This window comes from Sus scrofa, chromosome 4 (assembly GCF_054392235.1).
Source record: "Sus scrofa isolate SSC_HxYL_T2T_F1_AM1 chromosome 4, Sscrofa_HxYL_maternal_Yorkshire_Landrace_v2.0, whole genome shotgun sequence".
NCBI classification, from domain to species: Eukaryota; Metazoa; Chordata; class Mammalia; order Artiodactyla; family Suidae; genus Sus; species Sus scrofa.
This window is the reverse complement of record NC_139386.1, coordinates 85,623,238-85,641,407: the sequence shown is the minus strand read 5'-3', so window position 1 is coordinate 85,641,407 and position 18,170 is coordinate 85,623,238. Positions and strand designations below refer to the sequence as shown.

The 18,170-nt window shown below is 39.7% G+C and overlaps 1 protein-coding gene across 2 annotated transcripts; it reads right to left on the bottom strand.

Moving 5' to 3' along the window:
• Positions 1-6,903: 6,903 nt before the first annotated feature.
• On the bottom strand, positions 6,904-17,056 carry SELE (selectin E). Of its 2 annotated transcripts, none has more exons than XM_013996784.3 (12): positions 16,957-17,056; positions 16,538-16,621; positions 15,594-15,980; positions 14,936-15,043; positions 13,369-13,545; positions 13,074-13,262; positions 11,754-11,942; positions 11,378-11,554; positions 10,643-10,753; positions 9,893-9,914; positions 9,715-9,784; positions 6,904-8,800 (listed from the first exon to the last, which is right to left on the bottom strand). In XM_013996784.3, exons 2-11 carry the CDS (start codon positions 16,572-16,574, stop codon positions 9,730-9,732), a joined length of 1,452 nt encoding a protein of 483 aa, XP_013852238.2. In that variant the 5' UTR covers positions 16,575-16,621; positions 16,957-17,056; the 3' UTR covers positions 6,904-8,800; positions 9,715-9,729.
• Positions 17,057-18,170: the final 1,114 nt, after the last annotated feature.

Below are 18,170 nucleotides of genomic sequence, written 5' to 3'. Positions count from 1 at the left end.
TTCCTTCATACCTTCCTTTCATCCTCCTCCTCCTCCTCTCATCTTCTACCTCTTCCTCCTTCTCCTTCTTCCTCCGTCTCCCTCTGTCTTTGTCTCTCCCTCTCTCCTATCTTTTTATAAATATTAAGCTAACTCCTGGCCATCCATGGTAGAGAACCCCTGATAACTGCAAGCACCACACAATCAAAACAATATTTCCAACAAATTTATAAGGTCTGTTAAACTTCAATAGAGCTAACCCAACAAACTGGATTAATGTCAGCTCCTTCTCCTCCCTCTTTCCTTGCTCACCCCCTAGTGGATGTTCTTGTTAACAGCGCCTCCTGAAGGTGAGCACTGAAGAGAGCAAAGCAGCTCTAGCTCTAGCTTTTCGCCCTAGCAGGTCTCAAGGCCTACAAATACCTTCACATTTCTGGAGTATAAAATGTAAAGGAGATAGTTTGCATATAAAATTAGAATCTGGGAGTTCCCGTCATGGCTCAGTCATTAAGGAACCCAACTAGTATCCCAGGATGCAGGTTTGATCCCTGGCCTTGCTCAGTGGGTTATGGATCTGGTGTTGCCATGAGCTGTGGTGTAGGTCCCAGATGTGGCTCAGATCCTGTGTTGCTGTGGCTGCTGTATAGGCCGGAAGCTGTAGCTCTGATTCAACCCCTAGTCTGGAACCTCCATATGCCATGGGTGTGGCCCTAAAGACTAAAATTAAATGAAATTAAATTAAAATCCATATTATGAAGGCAATGGAAAGGAAGAGCTACTAACATAATCCAACTTGCATTTTTAAAAATATAATAACAATAGCTCAACACCCCAGGTTTATTACCTTAATCTTTATAAAGCTTAGCTACTTCTGCTTACCAGTGGATACCATTATTATCTCCATTTTAAAAAGTCTCAGAGAGGTTAAGAAAGTTGCCCTAGTCACTGAGCTAGCAAGAGACACAGTTGAGGTTTTGAACCAGGGCCCGTCAGTTCTGAAAACTGTGCTCCTGATTAAGCTGTATTTATGGAAGGAGCTTAGGAGACACAATGAGATGGGGACCAAACCAGAGCCAAGAAGACTTGGAAGTGTCAATGCTCTTGCAACAACCCCGAAACATTTCTAGACGTGTATTTCGAAGTCCTTTCCTTCAATTCTCTTTTGTCCCATCAGCTTCCCCCCACACCCATTTCCTGAGACCACTGTTGCTAAGGCCCTCCACTTCACCAAAGCCAAAGCCAGTTATCTGCTCTCATCTTATTTAACCAGTCAGTTCCTGGATTTCCTCCTGCTTCACTGACTAGTTCTTTTCTCTTTCACTTGTCGATTCCTCCTCTCTCCAACCACCAGGACTTTGGAGTGTTTCAGTGCTCACTGCTTTTCTCCCCTTATTTACTCTCACAGACTTAATGATCCAATCCAGGCTCTTAATGCTGATTACCATCGAAATGATGATGACTCTCAAATTTCTATTTCCAGTCAGGCCATCCCCCTGCCCTGGGAATGTTCCCCATTCCCAGTCAATGGGAATATCTCCATTTAGTTACTTAACAAGCCTCTCGAACTGTACATGTACCAAAGTGAATTTCCAAATTTCCTCCAAACCTGGCGGGCTCTTCTCAAAGCCTTTCTGATCTCAGTAAATTATAACCCATTCTTCCAGTTAGTTAAGCCAAAGCTTTTAGAGGTAACCGGGACTCCTTTCTTCTTCTCACAATGCACATCCAATATGTCAGCAAATGTTTTTGGCTTTACCATCAAAATATTTTCAGCATTCAATCACTTCTATTCTATGACTCATCCAAGCCACCATCATCTCTCACCTATATTATTATTGCAAAAGCCTCCCATCTTGACTCCATATTTCTACTCTTTTCCTCTTATGGCCAGTTTTCACCAAAATAACTTAAGTGATTCAGTTAAAATATATATCCTTCAGGAGCCCCACCAAAAACAAAATTGACCCCAGCTGGGTGAATTCTTCACCCACTGAAGAGTCTTTACTGGAGGGGCCCCTTACAATAGGTTAACAATAAGATTAAGAGAACAAACAAGAGGAAATAAGACACCTAGAGACTAATAATACAGGAAGCTACTGCATTCCCTGGGACTGAAGATTCAAGGGGAGAAGATAGTGCATCAGAACCCAGTGAGGACAGAGACCCTAAAGGAGAAGTTACCCATCAAGAGCTGTAGAGCAGGAAGGATGCAGAATCTTCCAGAAACAGCACCAAAGCAAGGAAAGAGGAGTTAAGAAATGCCCTCGTCACTTTCTCTTCTTTCTCAGTCTCCAGTCTCCTGCAGGGGTCTGTTCTTAGTCAAACCAATTGAAAACCAGCCCACCAGTGACTGGGTGATGCAGTCTGCAAATGTCAGCCCCCAGGACACTGAGCAGGGCAGAGTGGGTATGGATGCTAGGTGACGGCTGGGCAGGGGAGAAGATAATAAGCACAGTGGAACGTAAGTCAGACCACGACATTCTTCTGTTCAAAACCCTCCAGTGGCTTCTCATCCCACTCAGAGTAAAATCTAAAGTCCTTCAGATTTAGAGTATAAGTCCCTCTGATCACCTTTCATCTTCTAGACAATTCACCCAAGTCACTGTCTCCTGACCTGACCTTTCTTTCCTTCCCAAATTCTTCCTTGTCATCCTCTGGAATTCCTGCTGCACAATCAACAAACTCCAGTATACGCTCCAGTTCCTCTCCAGACTTTCCTCTACCTCCTGCATTAACAGGAACCTGGCCTCCTGAGAATATCGCTTCCCCTGCAGATCTTTCAAAGTGATAATGTTTATTCTTTCACACTCCACACACCTCAGGGTTGGAAAGCAGAGTTGATTGTTCTCCTTTATGATAAGTACCTCTTACCAATCTTATTTTTCCAGCTTCTTGTTAAAAAATGAAAGAAAAAATAAAATAACTCTTCTTCTTTGAGGCGCATGACATTGAGATATACTGTCTTCTTCCAGTTCTCATTGCAATGACTCACCAGCCCCTCATGCACTGATCACCGGCACCCAGCTCCTGGACTCCCTCTTCCTTTAAGCGACTCCTGTAATCCTGTGTGGCTTCACCATCCAGGTGTGCAACCCCTCTCACAGCTTGGATTCCCAGCTCTCCAGCATTCTCCTCCACTCAGCTTCAGCTACCTTCTCTCCTGGACATAGCCTTGATCTTGACATCACCCAAACTGTATCAACTCTAAAATCACATAATCAAGCATCCCACTCTTTAATCAAACTCTATTCTTACAGATTTAAAAAAATTATTAGACCGTATTTGATTTACAATGTTATGCCAATTTCTGCTATAGAGAAAAGTGACCCAGTCATACATATATATTATACATTCCCTTTCCTATATTATCTTCCATCACACTCTATCCTATGAGACTGGATATAATTCCTTGTGCTATACAATAGGATCTCATTCTTTATCAATTCTAAATGCTATAGTTTACATCTACCTATTCTTATAGATTTATTACTTAGGTATCTCAGCATTGCTTCATAATCCAACCTTTTTAAACCTCCAGGCCATTAACTAGTTCCTTCACTTTCCTCCTTTTTTATTTCCATTCTATTCTGCATTATTGCCAAATGTATTTTGCTCCATAATTGGATTTTAAAATTTTTGCCTTGTGAGACAACTCCTTCCATATGTGAAAAGCTGTCTTGCTTCTTAAGATGAGCCAAAATCTCTATCCATTCATCCACTTATTTATTCATTCAACCAATATCTGTTGAGTATCTACTGTGTCAGGAATATGCTAGGTTCTAGGAATACAGCAGTGGACAAGGTAATTTGTTCCTACTCTAAGAAATGTAGAATCTAGTAGGGAAGCCAGATATTAAACAAACAATTGCAGAAGTAATTATTTAGTAACAATTAAAGGAAGGAAGAAGAGGAGTTCCCATTGTGGCTCAGTGGGTTAAGAATCCAACTAGTGTCCACGAGGATGCAGGTTCGATCCCTGGTCTCGCAGTGGGATCCAGCGTTGTTGCAAGCTGCAGCGTAGGTTGCAGATGCAGCTGAGATCCTGCATTGTTGTGACTGTGTTATAAACCTGCAGCTGCAACTGCAACTCGACCCCTAGCCTTCGGAACTTCCATATGCCTCAGGTGCGACTCAAGAAAAAGAAAGAAAGGAAGGAAGGAAGGAAGAAGATCATGAGGTGTGAGAGCATTAAAGAGGTGACTTAGTCTAAGGAGTCAATTGTCATGAAGGGAAATTTAAGCAGAGAACCTGAAAGATGAGTAGGAGTCAAGCAGGCAGAGTGGGGCGTTCCTAGGTGGAGAGTAGGAGTAACTACTGGCAAAAGAAGATAATGTGTCTAAGGTTGGCAGAAATAGCTCTTCCTTGTGGCTGTAGTGTGATGCCTGAAAAGGCATGGTGTAAAATGAAGTTGGGAGATGAGAAAAGACGATATTTTTACAGTTTATAGGTTGGCACCAGTATAGTTGATTTACAATGTTGTGCCAAATTCTGCTATACAGCAATGTGACCTGGTCATAGATGTAGATTCGTTCCTGTTGTGGGTTTTATTTATTTTGGCAAAGACAGGAGGCCTATCTTAGTGTTACATGCCACTTTGCAATAAAATGATTTTATAAACCAGCAGCATGCCTGTATATAAAATACATATGTGAAAAGAGAAGTATTTTAATTTCTCTTGGCTTAGTATCTTTTGAGAGAGGGAAGCTAAAATTTTGAGGTGGAAGCTATGCTTATTATTTCTAGTTGAAATAGGACCAGGAGCTTTTGCTGTTTAGGAGGATTTTTGGTTTCTTTAATTAAAAAGCATTCTTCTAGGGAGTTCCTGTCGTGGCGCAGTGGTTAATGAATCCGACTAGGAACCATGACGTTGCGGGTTTGTGAATCCGACTAGGAACCATGAGGTTGCGGGTTTGATCCCTGGCCTTGCTCAGTGGGTTAAGGATCCGGCGTTGCCGTGAGCTGTGGTGTAGGTCGCAGACTCGGCTCGGATCCTGTGCTGCTGTGGCTCTGGCGTAGGCTGACAGCTACAGCTCCGATTAGACGCCTAGCCTGGGAACCTCCATATGCCACGAAAGAAATGGCCAAAAAAAAAAAAAAAGCATTCTTATAATCCGCTAACTTCAAACATCCTTCCACTTCTCACCTCTGTGCTTGCTATCTGCCCATGGTTTTGTTTTGTTTGATAATGACAAAGTTTATTCATTCCTTTCTTTTCATTTTGTTTTGTTTTGTTTTGGGCTCGTAAAAACAACATATTGCAAATCAAAGTGCATCTTTTAAAAGATGCATCCAGAGTTCCCATCTTGGCTCAGTGGAAACAAATCTAACTAGTATTCCTGAGAACTCATGTTCCATCCCAGGCCTGCTCACTGGGTTGGGATCCAGCCATTGCTGTGAGCCATGGGGTAAGTTGCAGATGTGGCTCAGATCTAGTGTTGCTGTGGCTGTGGCTTAGGCCTATGAAGATTCCCTAGCCTGGGAACCTTTATATGCCCCCAATGTGGCACAAAAAAGACCAAAAAAAAAAAAAATGCATCCATTTGACTTGGGCACCTATCTTCCTTCTGAATACATTTAATTCACTCAATTTATTCTTTCTTTTTAGACCTGGGAAAATTAATTTTTCCTATTTTCTCTGCATTTCAAATTGATAATGCAGGTGTGTGCCCATTTCAGTCCTACATGAAAATATCCCTAACTGACAGAATATGTCTCTAGTTTTCATTTTTTATTTACTTTTCTTTTAAGTAATACTTTCAACTAAGATGAACTATAAGATCAAAGTGAAATCAACATTAGCCTATGGCAATGGTGTAGCTACAATTTTTTTTAGAGTGGATAACCAAACCAATACTTAAACCATGTTTTCTCAGGAACTTCAGATATTCTGATTCTTTGATAACAGTGAGATCTTTGAGGTGGTTTTTAGCTTGATACAAACCAGACCTTGGGGACTGACACTACTCCAAGAAAGAGAAGACACATATCTTGAGTAGGAAAAAACTACTCTGGCTTTAATCCTGGAGAATAACTGAGTCTAGAAAGTAAATCAAGAAGAATTGGTTGACTTGAGCAGCCTAGAATTGAGACTGACATAATTCAAAGACTTCAGGATAGGTACTTTGTTTCATTGATCTTAATGATTTTTTAGACTATTAATATTTTTAAACAGCTGTACAGTATTGATGCAAGAACCTGTATATATACCGCTTCACACCCACTAGGAGAGTGATAATCAAAAAGACAACAATAAACATTGGACAGTAGGTAGAAAAATCAGAAACCTCACATATTGCTAGTGGGGTGGTAAAATAATGCTGCCCTTTTGGCAAACATTCTGACAGTTCCTCAAAAAATGAAATATGGCGTTACCATATGACCCAATAATTCCACTTCTAAGTATATGCCCAAGAAAATTGAAAACATAAGTCTACCCAAAAAAATGTGTATGAATGTTCACAGCAGCATTATTCACAATAGCTCAAAACCAGAAATTATCCAAATGTCCATCAAATAGAAAAAGGAAATGTGGTGTATTCATGCAGTAGAGTATTATTCCACCATAAAAAGGAATGAAGTGCTAATATGTAGTACAAATGGGTGAACCTTGAAAACACGCTAAGTGAAAGGCACTCAACACATTCTATGTATATTAAATGTCCAGAATTGGTGAATTTATAGAGGTAAAAAGTAGATTTGTAGTTACCAGAGCTTGGGAAAGATGGGGAGTGACTACTAATGGGTCATGAGTTTCTTTGGGAGATAATAGAAATGTTCTAGAGTTAGAGATAGTGATGATGGTCACATGACCTTGTGAATATCCCCATAACTATTAGATTATGCATTTTAAAAGGGTGAATTTTATGGTATGTGAGTTTTATCCAAGTAAAATAGAATTTTTTAGAAAGAGCCTATACACAGAGCTAAATATAAACATGTTTATTATCAAACTTTACAGTGCCATGTCAAATATAATAGGTATGACATAAGCTTAAATAAATACACACTTAAAATGTAAAATATTTTAAATCATAATTTAAAATACTTTATAAAACCGAAACAAAGACCACATATATATTTCACACAGCTATTTCCAATGCAGTATATACAGCACTTGAACAATATTTACAACAGTAGAACAATTGCAGAGAAAATAGTAATTCATTCCATATGTAGCCTGCTCATAATACTTGTTTTTTTCTCTCTCTCTCCCTTATTTCCCAGAGTTCTTTTGTACCTTGAAAACCTCTGCTATTCTGATCTTCATCATATCTTCCTGTTACTTTTGGTTTCACATTTGCCAATACGCATTCAGCCCTTCTCTGAAACTTTGCTTTTTCAACACATCCATTTCAATGAAATAAAAAATGAAAAAGTGGGAGAGTTTTGATTTGCACATCATCCTGCAAGGTTGGAGCAGCTTTGACAATTACTGGCCCAGTATTTCTCATGGCCAGTGATCAACCAAAAGCTAGAGATTCCTTAGGAATTTTAAACTCCCTTATAAATAAGCATCAATACTTTCTCAAACAGGCTTTCCTCTCTTTAGGAACACCCTAACAGCTGAATAGGAAACTTAGGGAATAATCATTAGAAATCTTCACTTTAAAAAGATCCACTGACAGATCCTTTATATGGTGAGTTTCTATCATGGATTTAAAATCTTATTACTATATACAAATTATATGTAGACACATCACATCTGACAAATATCTTTGCAGGAATGCAAAGCACATTTATACATCTATGTTTTTTTCCCAAAAAAAAACCCATAAAACTGTACCTTCATTTGTTTTCATTTATGCTTTTATCAAATCAGAATGTTTGGCTCCATGGAAGTATTTTGTCATGGAAACCGCATAGCTCTGAAAAAATACCTGACAGTGTACAAGTGTATGCCACTCAGATTTTGCTCTCCTGCTACTATTTATGATCTTTTAAAGAAACCATAGTAAAACATTTGGAATTTTATACTGATTTATACCCTGCTAGGGGATAGTATTTTTCCCCTCCTGAAATAAATTTACCACAGATGTAACCTTGGAATTTAATAAACAAAGATTTGGTTAATAAACAAAGATTTTACTCTATCATAGTCCTACTATTTACATATTTTAAGGTCCCTACAACACTTGTACTGAATTAAGACTTATGGGATTTATACTACACTCGATACAAGTAAAAAGAACACAACCTCTACAAACACTTTAAAAACCAATGTATCCCACAGGGATAAAAGTGATTGAGACTGTGCTTGCTGATCCTTGCACAGACTGCTAAATAGAATTTCCCCACTATCAACATTTCCCACATAGTCACCCTATGCCATTAAAAAATGTCATTTTTCCCCCCAAGTCAGTTAATAAAAGGTCTTTGGCCAATTTTTTTCCCCTAAACTTTTGACAATTATTATTCATCCCCATACAGCAACCACGTAATCAGTGGTTGAAACACTGTAAGGGACAAAAGAAAGAAATGGTGTCATAAAATACTGTGTTTCACACCGAGATTTCACAGTGAGCAAAGGGAGAGTTAGAAAATGAACTCTGAAACCCCAGTCTCTTCACTTTCAAATAGAAGAGAATATTCCTTCCTTCCAGTATCCAGCACTGGAAAAGAGAAAACTGAGTCTTTTTGGTGGTAGACTGGCCTTGTCCACTGGATTTTGGTCCCTTGATGTCCTGGTCTTCACAGATGCCAGGGTCCCAGCTGAATATGCAGCCGGCAGGTGCAGTAGCTGAGAAGAGCCAGAGACCTTAGGAGAGGTCTCTTCTCTACCGTCTTCAGGGTATCATGGTAATTCCCAAATTTAACTGTGCTCCTGCAATTATAAAAGTGCATGCCATCAGAACACTTAATATTTTGCATACCAGCAGCAGTAACACAATTCACCTTCTAACACAGATAACTGTGGGCACTCTCACAAGGCCAGTCCAAATATGAACATCAAAATCCTATTTAGTTGGGATAGTGAAACTATTCTGTTCAATACCATAATCATGAATACTTATCACTATGTATTTGTCAAAAGTTATAGAACATACAAAACTAAGAGTGAACTCTAAAGTAAACTATGGCATTTCGTCAATAATAATGTATCAATATTGACCCATAAATTGTAACAAAATAACATAGAAATGTAAGCCATTAATAACTGAGGAAATTGGAGGGCATAAGCAGTATGTTGGAACTCTGTACTTCCTGCTGAATTTCTCCCCAAACCTAAACTGCACACACACGAAGTGTCTATTAATTTAAAAAAAAATCTATTCAGAGGGTACTTGACGTTTCCAGATTCTCACAAAATAGGGAAGGGTTGTTAAGAACACAGATTCTAGAACCAGACTGCCTGAATGAGAATCCTGACTATAGCACCTACTAGTTTTGAGATTTTAGACAAGTTACTTAATTTTTCTTTACCTCATTTTCTTCATCTGTATAATAATACATAGCCCCTATCTCATAGAATTCCTAGCTTAGAACAATTCCTAGAACATAGTAAAGGCCATATAAGGGTATTACTCTTATTAACTTTCGTAAATGAAGTGACTTAATAAAGGCCAGATCCTTGTTTCTTTCCTGTCCTTCTACAAAGAAATGAAACAACTTTCCATAGAATAACATGAAAGTGGTGGTTCCCCCCTAGAAACTGGCAGGTTTGCAAGGTTGAAGAAGCAACAGAATATGTAGAAATGATATCTTCTTTCAAAATCATAAGTCACTTTCAAGTCTTACCTGATTCCTTTGGACTTAAATTAAGTCAGAAGGCATTTGGTAGGATCCATTGGGTTGAAGGCATTCGGAGCTGCTGTGGAATAGATGAGAACACTAAGTAAAGCACTGGTTTACAACATGAAGAGAGAAAAATATGTAGAATGTTCAATAGGGTGCTTCATATAAAAATGCAGCTTACCTGGAAGGAACAAATTTTTTTGCTGCAAAAAAAGAAAAAAGAAAACCATTACTTTGGACTAAATAAATTTTAAGGACATACTAAATCCAGAAATGACATGACTCTATTCATCACGGTTTGCAAACTCAATGCTTTCAGGGCCCCTATAACTATCAGAGTACAGACAGGGATTGGTGGCAGCTGGGGCTGGGGCAGTGGAGAGGAAATGCAAAGTGCACACTCGTCCAAAAGGCACAGCAGCTTCCTGATGCAAGCAGATAGCTTGACAGGTTCATCTTCCAATTTCTCATGAGAAGTCCCAAATCTGGATTTGATCTAAAATTTCCTATTTTATAAACATCAGAATTTAATTCAAAAAAATTTTAATGACTCTGTAGGACAAACCAACCAGGAATGTGGCTAGATGTTTTTGCACATTCCCTATGAGATACTCCCAAATTTAAGCCTCTATTACAAATCAAAATTTTGGAAACATTTATTCCTTTGCCTGGGAGCACTAATTATGGCAGCCTCATGGCACAACCCCATGGGGTAACCACATAATTCAATGTGAAGAACATCCCCTGGAGGTGTACGATGTTAGCACAACTAACATTTATATTTCCTAAAACTCTTTCCCCGAGACTCCTGCAGTTGATTAATGTTTGACTACATTCTAACAACTCGTTAAATCTTCATGAGACATCATTCACCAATGAGAAAAAATACTTTTCAAAAACCTTTTTGGAGTACCTTCATAAATGCCCTCACCTCTCTTCCGAAGGCGTTTCAGGAGCCAGAGGAGAAATGATGCTGATGTCATGAAGGAGACTCCACCAGCAGCAAGTCCCATTGCCAAGGGAATTTTGGACTCAGCAGGAGCTAAGGAAACAGAGTGGGGAGAACTGTCACGAGAAGGAATTAAATTTATAGTCTTTCTGTTCTGTCCATTTGCCCTTTTCTTTGTACATTGATTATAGCATACAAAGCAAAAGAGCCATCTATAGTAATGTCTCTTCCTCATGTATTGAGCAGATGAGCCAACAGAAGAGCCTTATCTGTTCGATTCACGAAGAAGAGACATTAATAAAGTCCTTTGAGACTGGCCCCAAAACACCTTTGCTTAGGAAAGAAGGTAACTGCTTGGAAATAAGATAACTGCTCTTTGCTAGGAAATAACTGCTTTTCTCCTAGCAGTTCCAGGCAGAACTCTAACTTCCTAAGCTTTCACAGCACACCTTGGTTAATCTCTCTCTCATTTTCCTTTCTTCCCTACTTTGCCTTCTAGCACTCCTTTTTCCAGCTATCAGAATTCCATCAACATGTCACTTCTTTTGTTTTTCTCGCTGTCCCCGTAAAACAACATGTTCATCCATTCAATATTAGCCTGAGCAACTTTTCTCATCTTTCTAGTTTGAACACAATGTTATACCCAGAAAGTTTCTTTCCTTAGCTCCCTTTACTCTCTCTGGTCCCTCAAACAACCACCATCAATCAATGCTTCACCTTCACAAGTAGGCAGCATCCCAGACCAGTGTCCTGTGGCACCACACGTCAGAGCTACAGAGCCATTGAGCATCCATCCTTCAGGACAGGCAAATGTACACACAGCACCAAACACGGGCTCCCCACTGCAGCTCATGTTGATCTCTCTGGGAACCTCCAAACTTGAACACTGTACCACTGGAAATGAAAAGACAGGGAAGAGGTTAAGAAAAATCTACCAGAAAAACTAGCAGAAAAGTCCCCAATAACTGTTAATGTTTAAGTATTACATAATATTCAGCATCTAAGAAATTAGGATCAATGCCATAGGGCAATCTAGGTTCATAAACATCTGAGGTACTGACCTATACTCCTTAAAGTCTGAATTTAGTCCTACCTTGGCAGGAGGGAACCTCCTGTGTCCATTGTCCTTGAGATGTGCATGCAAGTTGAGCTGATCCACGTAATTCAAAGCCTTCCTCACAGCTGAAGGCACAGGAGGACTTGTAGGTAAACTCTCCAGTCGGGGAATGGGTAAACTTCACCAAGCCATTCTTGGGCTGGGAGACAGCAGGACATTTCACAGCTGGAAGACATAAGTGCATACATTAGAAGGTTGTTTGTTGTTTGCAGGAACAGATTTCCCAAGCAACTAGAACAAGTCCCTAGTTCTTCCATAGTGCTCATAGGAAAACTCACAGCTGAACTCACTTTGGAACTTTCAGAAGCACTGGGAAGACAACTTATGCAGCCTCTCTTGGGCTGGACAAGGCTTTGTACTGGAAAACTGAGATACCGAAACGACAGTCAGAAAATAATGCAGTAGAACTAGAGAGTACTTAGCACTTAGTGAGTGAACCCAGTTCACTTTGGACAAAGCAACACTCGGAATTCAAGACTTTTCATTCATCTTTGGACAAGTGGGAAGATGGTTGTGCTTTCTTTGAATTTCAGGCCCTTCTTTGACAATGGCACTAATTAAAGGATAGCCTTTAACAGGACCCATGGTTTCTGAGCTCTGTTCTGACAAGTGAAATAAGTTAAGATCAAGAGAAAGAGTTCAAATAGTCAGGGAGTCCTAGATGCTTAAGGATGGGGCCCAAAAGGAAGGAAGGTAAAAAAGCAGCCACATAAATTGTTTGCTTTTGCAGTTTGGTTTTGGTCTTGTGGCTTCTGGCCACTGAAAATAATTCTGTGCTATATTTGGCTATAAAAATACCAGAAACTGATAGTGAAACCTGCTTTTTTTTAATATCCTTGCTCTTTTTTTATTAAATTAAATTAAATTTTAGTGCTTATGTACATATTAAGGGTGTCTGTATCTGATGCCATGATTAAAAGATTTTCATCACTGCTAGTTAGGAGCAATTTTAGAAGAAATGTAGAACAGAGTTTTAGAATCATGTTCTCATAATCCTACTTTTTAAATTTTCTAATGTGATTTTCCTTAAGATTTCTGCTTACTCTATGCCAATGTCTATAAAGTTATATTAGCAGAGCACAGTTAAGAAACCAGCAAAGTATCCACTCTTATTACAGTCCTTTTCCTGGACAAAAATTGATTCTTTTATCTGAGCCGCAAAAGTATAAGATTAATGCTGTTCATCAGGTCTGATTACTATACTTAAAGTAGGCATTTGGTTTTATTTAAAGTGCCCAAGTTTGAAGACCAGGGCTCTCTGAGAAAGGGAGAGTGAGAGGAGACTCTCAGGCTTACCTTTACAAACTGGGGCTTGCTGGGTCCATTGCCCCTGGGCAGTGCATTCAATCTGGGCTGGCCCCTGCAGCCCGAAGCCTTCCGCACAGGTGAAGTGGCAGGTTGACTTGTAGGCAAACTCTCCAATAGAGGAGTGGTTACAACTCACATCACCATTCTGAGGATGGCCGACGGTGTCACATGTCACAGCTGTAATGCATGCACCCATTTACATTAGCAGGTCAGCCTTGCCCATTTTGAGTATAAGGTGAGAAAGAGAATGTTTACTGTCAATCTTGATGTGAAGCAACACTACCTTTACACGTTGGCTTCTTGCCGTCCCAGCTCCCAGATGAGGTACATTGCAGGTGCTCAGGTCCAATGAGTTCAAATCCTTCCTTACACTCAAATGCACAGGTTGTGTTCCATGGGAGGCTTTGGGGACATGTCACGACTCCGTTGACAGGATTTTCCAAAGCATCACACTCAACCACTGGAGGTGTGAAAGAACACCATGAATTTTACAGAATGATGTATTCACTCCCTTCTGAACTAGAGTTTATAATAGAGTAAGGAAACTGCCTTCAGAGGGTAGATTCCAAATTCCTATGTTAATTCTTGGGGACATCCATGCCCATGCTAAAGTTTTTATGTTCTTCTCTTGATATTTTCATCTTCCCTGATTTTTCCATACTTACTTCCCAAAGTAAGACTATGCTAAATGATCTCAGATATATTTTTATCAGATCTATCATCAGGTCTCTGATCTATTTTATACAAGGCAAAAACAGAGTCTAGATCAGGATTTATAAGGAATGATAAGTGATATGGACATATGCAGGACATTCATTAATTTCAGTATAGCATGACCTTCAAGAAAGAATATTTTTTTTTTTGTCTTTGGCCTGGAAAGATAAGACTGAGATAAAAAAAAAAAAAAGGACATATTGAGTCTGCTTGATTATCATGATCTTAAATTAGTCCAATTGCATGGGTGATGTTAAGCAGAAAAAGAAAAGAGAAAGCCATTAAGCTTTCAAGAGTGTAATTCTACTGTTTCATTACAAATCACAGAGCCTCAGAAAACTGACACAAAACAGAGGATAAAAACCTCTCTCAAATCAAGTACTAGCATATTGGCTACACACACACACACTCACATGCACACACACACACAGGTTGAAAGAACAAGTTGAATTTTAAAAAATAACAAAAAAAAAAAACTTTCCCTGAAGTGTTGAAAATGTATAAATTGGATTAAAAAAACGAAGGCCATGAGGGACAAGTTAGAGAATGTTCTGTGCCTTCTGAGAGAGAGTGACCATTGCAGCCTGGAAGAGAAGCACTCTCTCCTCTGGAGGAAGTACCCTGCTTGGCCTCCCTGCTGCTTGGGAGATAACCCTCTCCACAGCTGACAGAGCAGGAGGAATTATAGCTGAATTTCCTCCAAGGGTGGTTTCAAATCTGGCTTCTGTGCTCAGGGGCTTCCTGTCCTTGACAGGTCACAACTGAGAAGGGAAACCAAAGCATCTTTGCTCCCCTCTCACCTTGTAGCAGATGGAAACTATTACCACCGTTTATTGAATGCCAGGCAGGATGAAATATAGTGCCTTCATTTGTGCATATCCTCTAAACCATAAGCCTGTGAAGTTGGTACCATTATTGTCCTTGCTTGACAACGAGAAAGCTGGAAGGCAGAATGTTTTAACTATGTTGTCAAGGTGCCCTAACTAATAAGTGGTGAATCTGAGATTCAAACCCAGGAGGGTCTGGCCTCATAACCTCAGCTCTTAACCATCATCTGACACCATATACCCCAGCCAGCCAGGACACAGAAGTGTGCTATCATCTTTAGTAGAGGAAAAGGTGAGAAGAAGCCTTACCTTGCTCACACTGGAGGCCTCGGAAGCCGGGGTAGCACTGGCAAGTAGAGCTATTGATGGTCTCTATGCATTCACCATGGCCGCTGCAGGATGTAGGGGTACAGGCAGCTGTGGAAAAGACAATCCATGATGTTGATTTATTATTAGGCTGATAATAAGTTCCTTTGAACTTAGGATCTACAGTGTGTAACAAGGATGTCACCAATGATACAGAATGCCAGAGATTTTTAGTGGAAGCGCTTGACAAAATGCCAAAACAGAGGTTTAGGCTCAACCATTTTAAACCTTGATGATAAAGTATAGATCTCAGGGGTATAGCTGTTACTGCCACCAAAAATAGAAAAGTCACCTTATCACAGATTCTAAGGAGTGGTCCTCTACTGCAAATAAACAAATAACTAAATACTTATTATATGTGTGTATACACTGTATATAAATATACACTTATATATATTTATGGATACATAATACATATTCTTGCCTGCATTCACCCAAAGAAGAAAAGGGGACAATTTATCATATCAAACAGAATGTCTTAAAACCATGTCTTTTAGAACATAAAATTACCATAATAGAGACCAGCTTTTGCATATAGTCAGCAGTTTGTCAAGATGCTCACACCCAGAATCTACCTGCCACTGCTGCCTCAAACTCCTACCTGTGTAGCACAAGGCGAGCTTCTTTTTGCTGCATCTCTCATCATTCCACTTGCCCGAGTCCTTGTCTCTCTTGATGTAGATCTCTACACAGTCCTCATTGCTTTGCTTATTATTTGGTTCACCTGGAGCCCAGTTGGTGGCCTCTGGGGTCAAGGCCTTCTTGGTCCCTATCCATGTCCATGTACCATTGATCTTCCTGATTCCAATCCAGTAGTAACTTGCTGAATAGTTGAACGTGGAGTTCAGGTATTCAATCTCTGCATGGTTTTGAATTGCGACCAGATGTGTGTACCTCTGCTGGCAATAAGCACTGGCATCATCAAAAGTCATGGTTTCTGTAGAGGCGCTGTAAGACCAGGCTCCACTTTCTCTAAGCAGGAGAAGCACTAAGGGGGGAAAAGTGAAAGAAATGGGAAAGTTCAGTCATGGGCTTTTTATTGTTTTATTTTTGGCATCCAATGGGATGACTTGACATTTTTTCACCTTTCCCAAAGTAAGCAGGGGGGCACATGGAGAAACTACCATTTACTGTGTATCTCTTTTGTGATTGACCCTCCACTTGGTGCTTTACCTGCACACACACCATAACCTGTATACCTACTTAACAGTAGAGTGATCATCAGAATAACTTACTACGCTTTATTGAGTACTTCATATGTACCACCAAACACTGTCACTTTCCAGGAGCCATGAGACCGTACCCTCACAATGCCTCTGGGAAATAGGTTATTTATGATCCACGCTTTACACATAAGGAAGCTGAGACACAATGAGGGAAACTGCTCCCAGCCCAAGGCACAACACCTTGTAAGGAGATGCCAGGGATGCTGCTAAACAAGCCCCAATGCACAAGGCAGCCCCTCACAAGGAAGACTTATGTGGTCCAAAATATCGGTAGTGCCAAGCATAAGAAACCCTGGTCCCACTACTGAAATGGACTTACCCAAAGGGAGAGCAGAGAGAAACTGTGAAGCAATCATGACTTCAAGAGTTCTTTTGATCCTAAGATGAGACTTGAAATGCTTTTCTGGAGGGGAAAGTACAAAATTAATCACAGAATGAAAGCCCAGGTTGCCAGTTACTCACATCATTCTACAGCGATGCATATAGCAGTGCCTATCATGAGATATTTAGAGAAAGGAGTGGAACGCTTTGCCACAATAGTCATTCATTTCCAAGAAGTTTACCCAAATGAATAAAGATAAAAGTTAAGATGTTCATCATTTAGGTCAAAGAGAAAAGCTAGGTTTTAACTAGTCTGAATTCAACAAGAACTTGCACAGATCTTTTATCAGAACTGTGTATATCTATAATCTATGTTTCTTGGTCAAGGCCGATCTAGTACAAACTTCTCACACTTACGGTTTTGTGAAGTGTTTATCTTGGTGTCAAATTCCTCCTGTGTTGCTCTGGCTTGCTTCGTGCCTCTTGCAGTTCTGATGAGAAGTCAGCCAAGAACAGTGGAGCACTGCTCCTGCTGGAGCTCCTTTATAGGCCAGCTCGCTTCCTGTGAATAATAGGAGGATATGTCCAAGCCCAATACAGAGGAATTCCCAGCAGCATCCATAAAGTTTCCCCGGAATATCCATAATGCTAAAAATTACGGTGATGTCAGAATCCCTATCCCTTAAAATAAATTCTTCTTTTTGTTGTGCCTTTTATCTTATGTAATTGTATTAATATGACACAAATGCATGGTTTTAATTCTGACAACATAAAATCTATATCTTCAAAAAGTTTTAGGACTTTTCTTATTAGCAATCCCTCTCCTGAAATTGTGGTAGTAATCAGAATTTCATCAACCTAAGCAAATTAAGAATAGTTGTGCCATCTGTGGACTACTACCCTAAAATTTTCTCCCCCCATACCTGCCACTAATAGGTAATCACTTACTTTCTTTCCTCTTTCTCACCTACCAACTCGACCCACTTTAAAGTACACTGTCTCACAGAGGAATCAATCATGAGGTAAGTGGTAATCCTCAGATTCTATGCATTGTTATGGCTAAATAATGAGAAATCTCATTATCTCCCACTTAAATGTCTGAAATAATGCCTTCTTAAATATTAAAAAAATGTGAAACAGACCTAAACAGTCTGGACAATGTTCATGATTTGTTTAGTGAGAAAATAAATATGAAAACTCTGTATACTCACATTTAATCAACCCAAATTTTATTTAAAAGTTTAAAATCTGGGGGTTCCTGTCTTGGTGCAGTGGAAATGAATCCGACTAGGAACCATGAGGTTGCAGGTTCGATCCCTGACCTTGCTCAGTGGGTTAAGGATCTGGTGTTGCTGTGAGCTGTGGCATAGGCCGGCAGCTATAGCTCCAATTGGACCCCTAGCCTGGGAACCTCCACTAGAGCGGACCTAAAAGGACAAAAGACAAAAAAAAAAAAAAAAAAAAAAAAAAGTGTAAAGTCTGAATGTGCAAAAAAAAATTTTTAAATGTATCAAAATGTTAACATTGGATCTGTGGATGGCAAGATTTAGGGGTTATTTTGATAACCTTCATGATTATTTCAGCATTTTCCAGTTTATGCAAAGGCCCTCTATTACTGTTATAGTACACAG

Bases quoted from the DNA above. Each gene is read 5' to 3' on its own strand.
- SELE (XM_013996784.3), bottom strand. From the start codon at position 16,574: ATGATTGCTTCACAGTTTCTCTCTGCTCTCCCTTTGG. The intron at 15,981-16,537 runs GTAAGTCCATTT...TTCCCCCCTTAG, and splicing joins TCTCTCTGCTCTCCCTTTGG to TGCTTCTCCTGCTTAGAGAA. The intron at 15,044-15,593 runs GTAGGAGTTTGA...TCTTTTCCACAG, and splicing joins GCTCGCCTTGTGCTACACAG to CTGCCTGTACCCCTACATCC.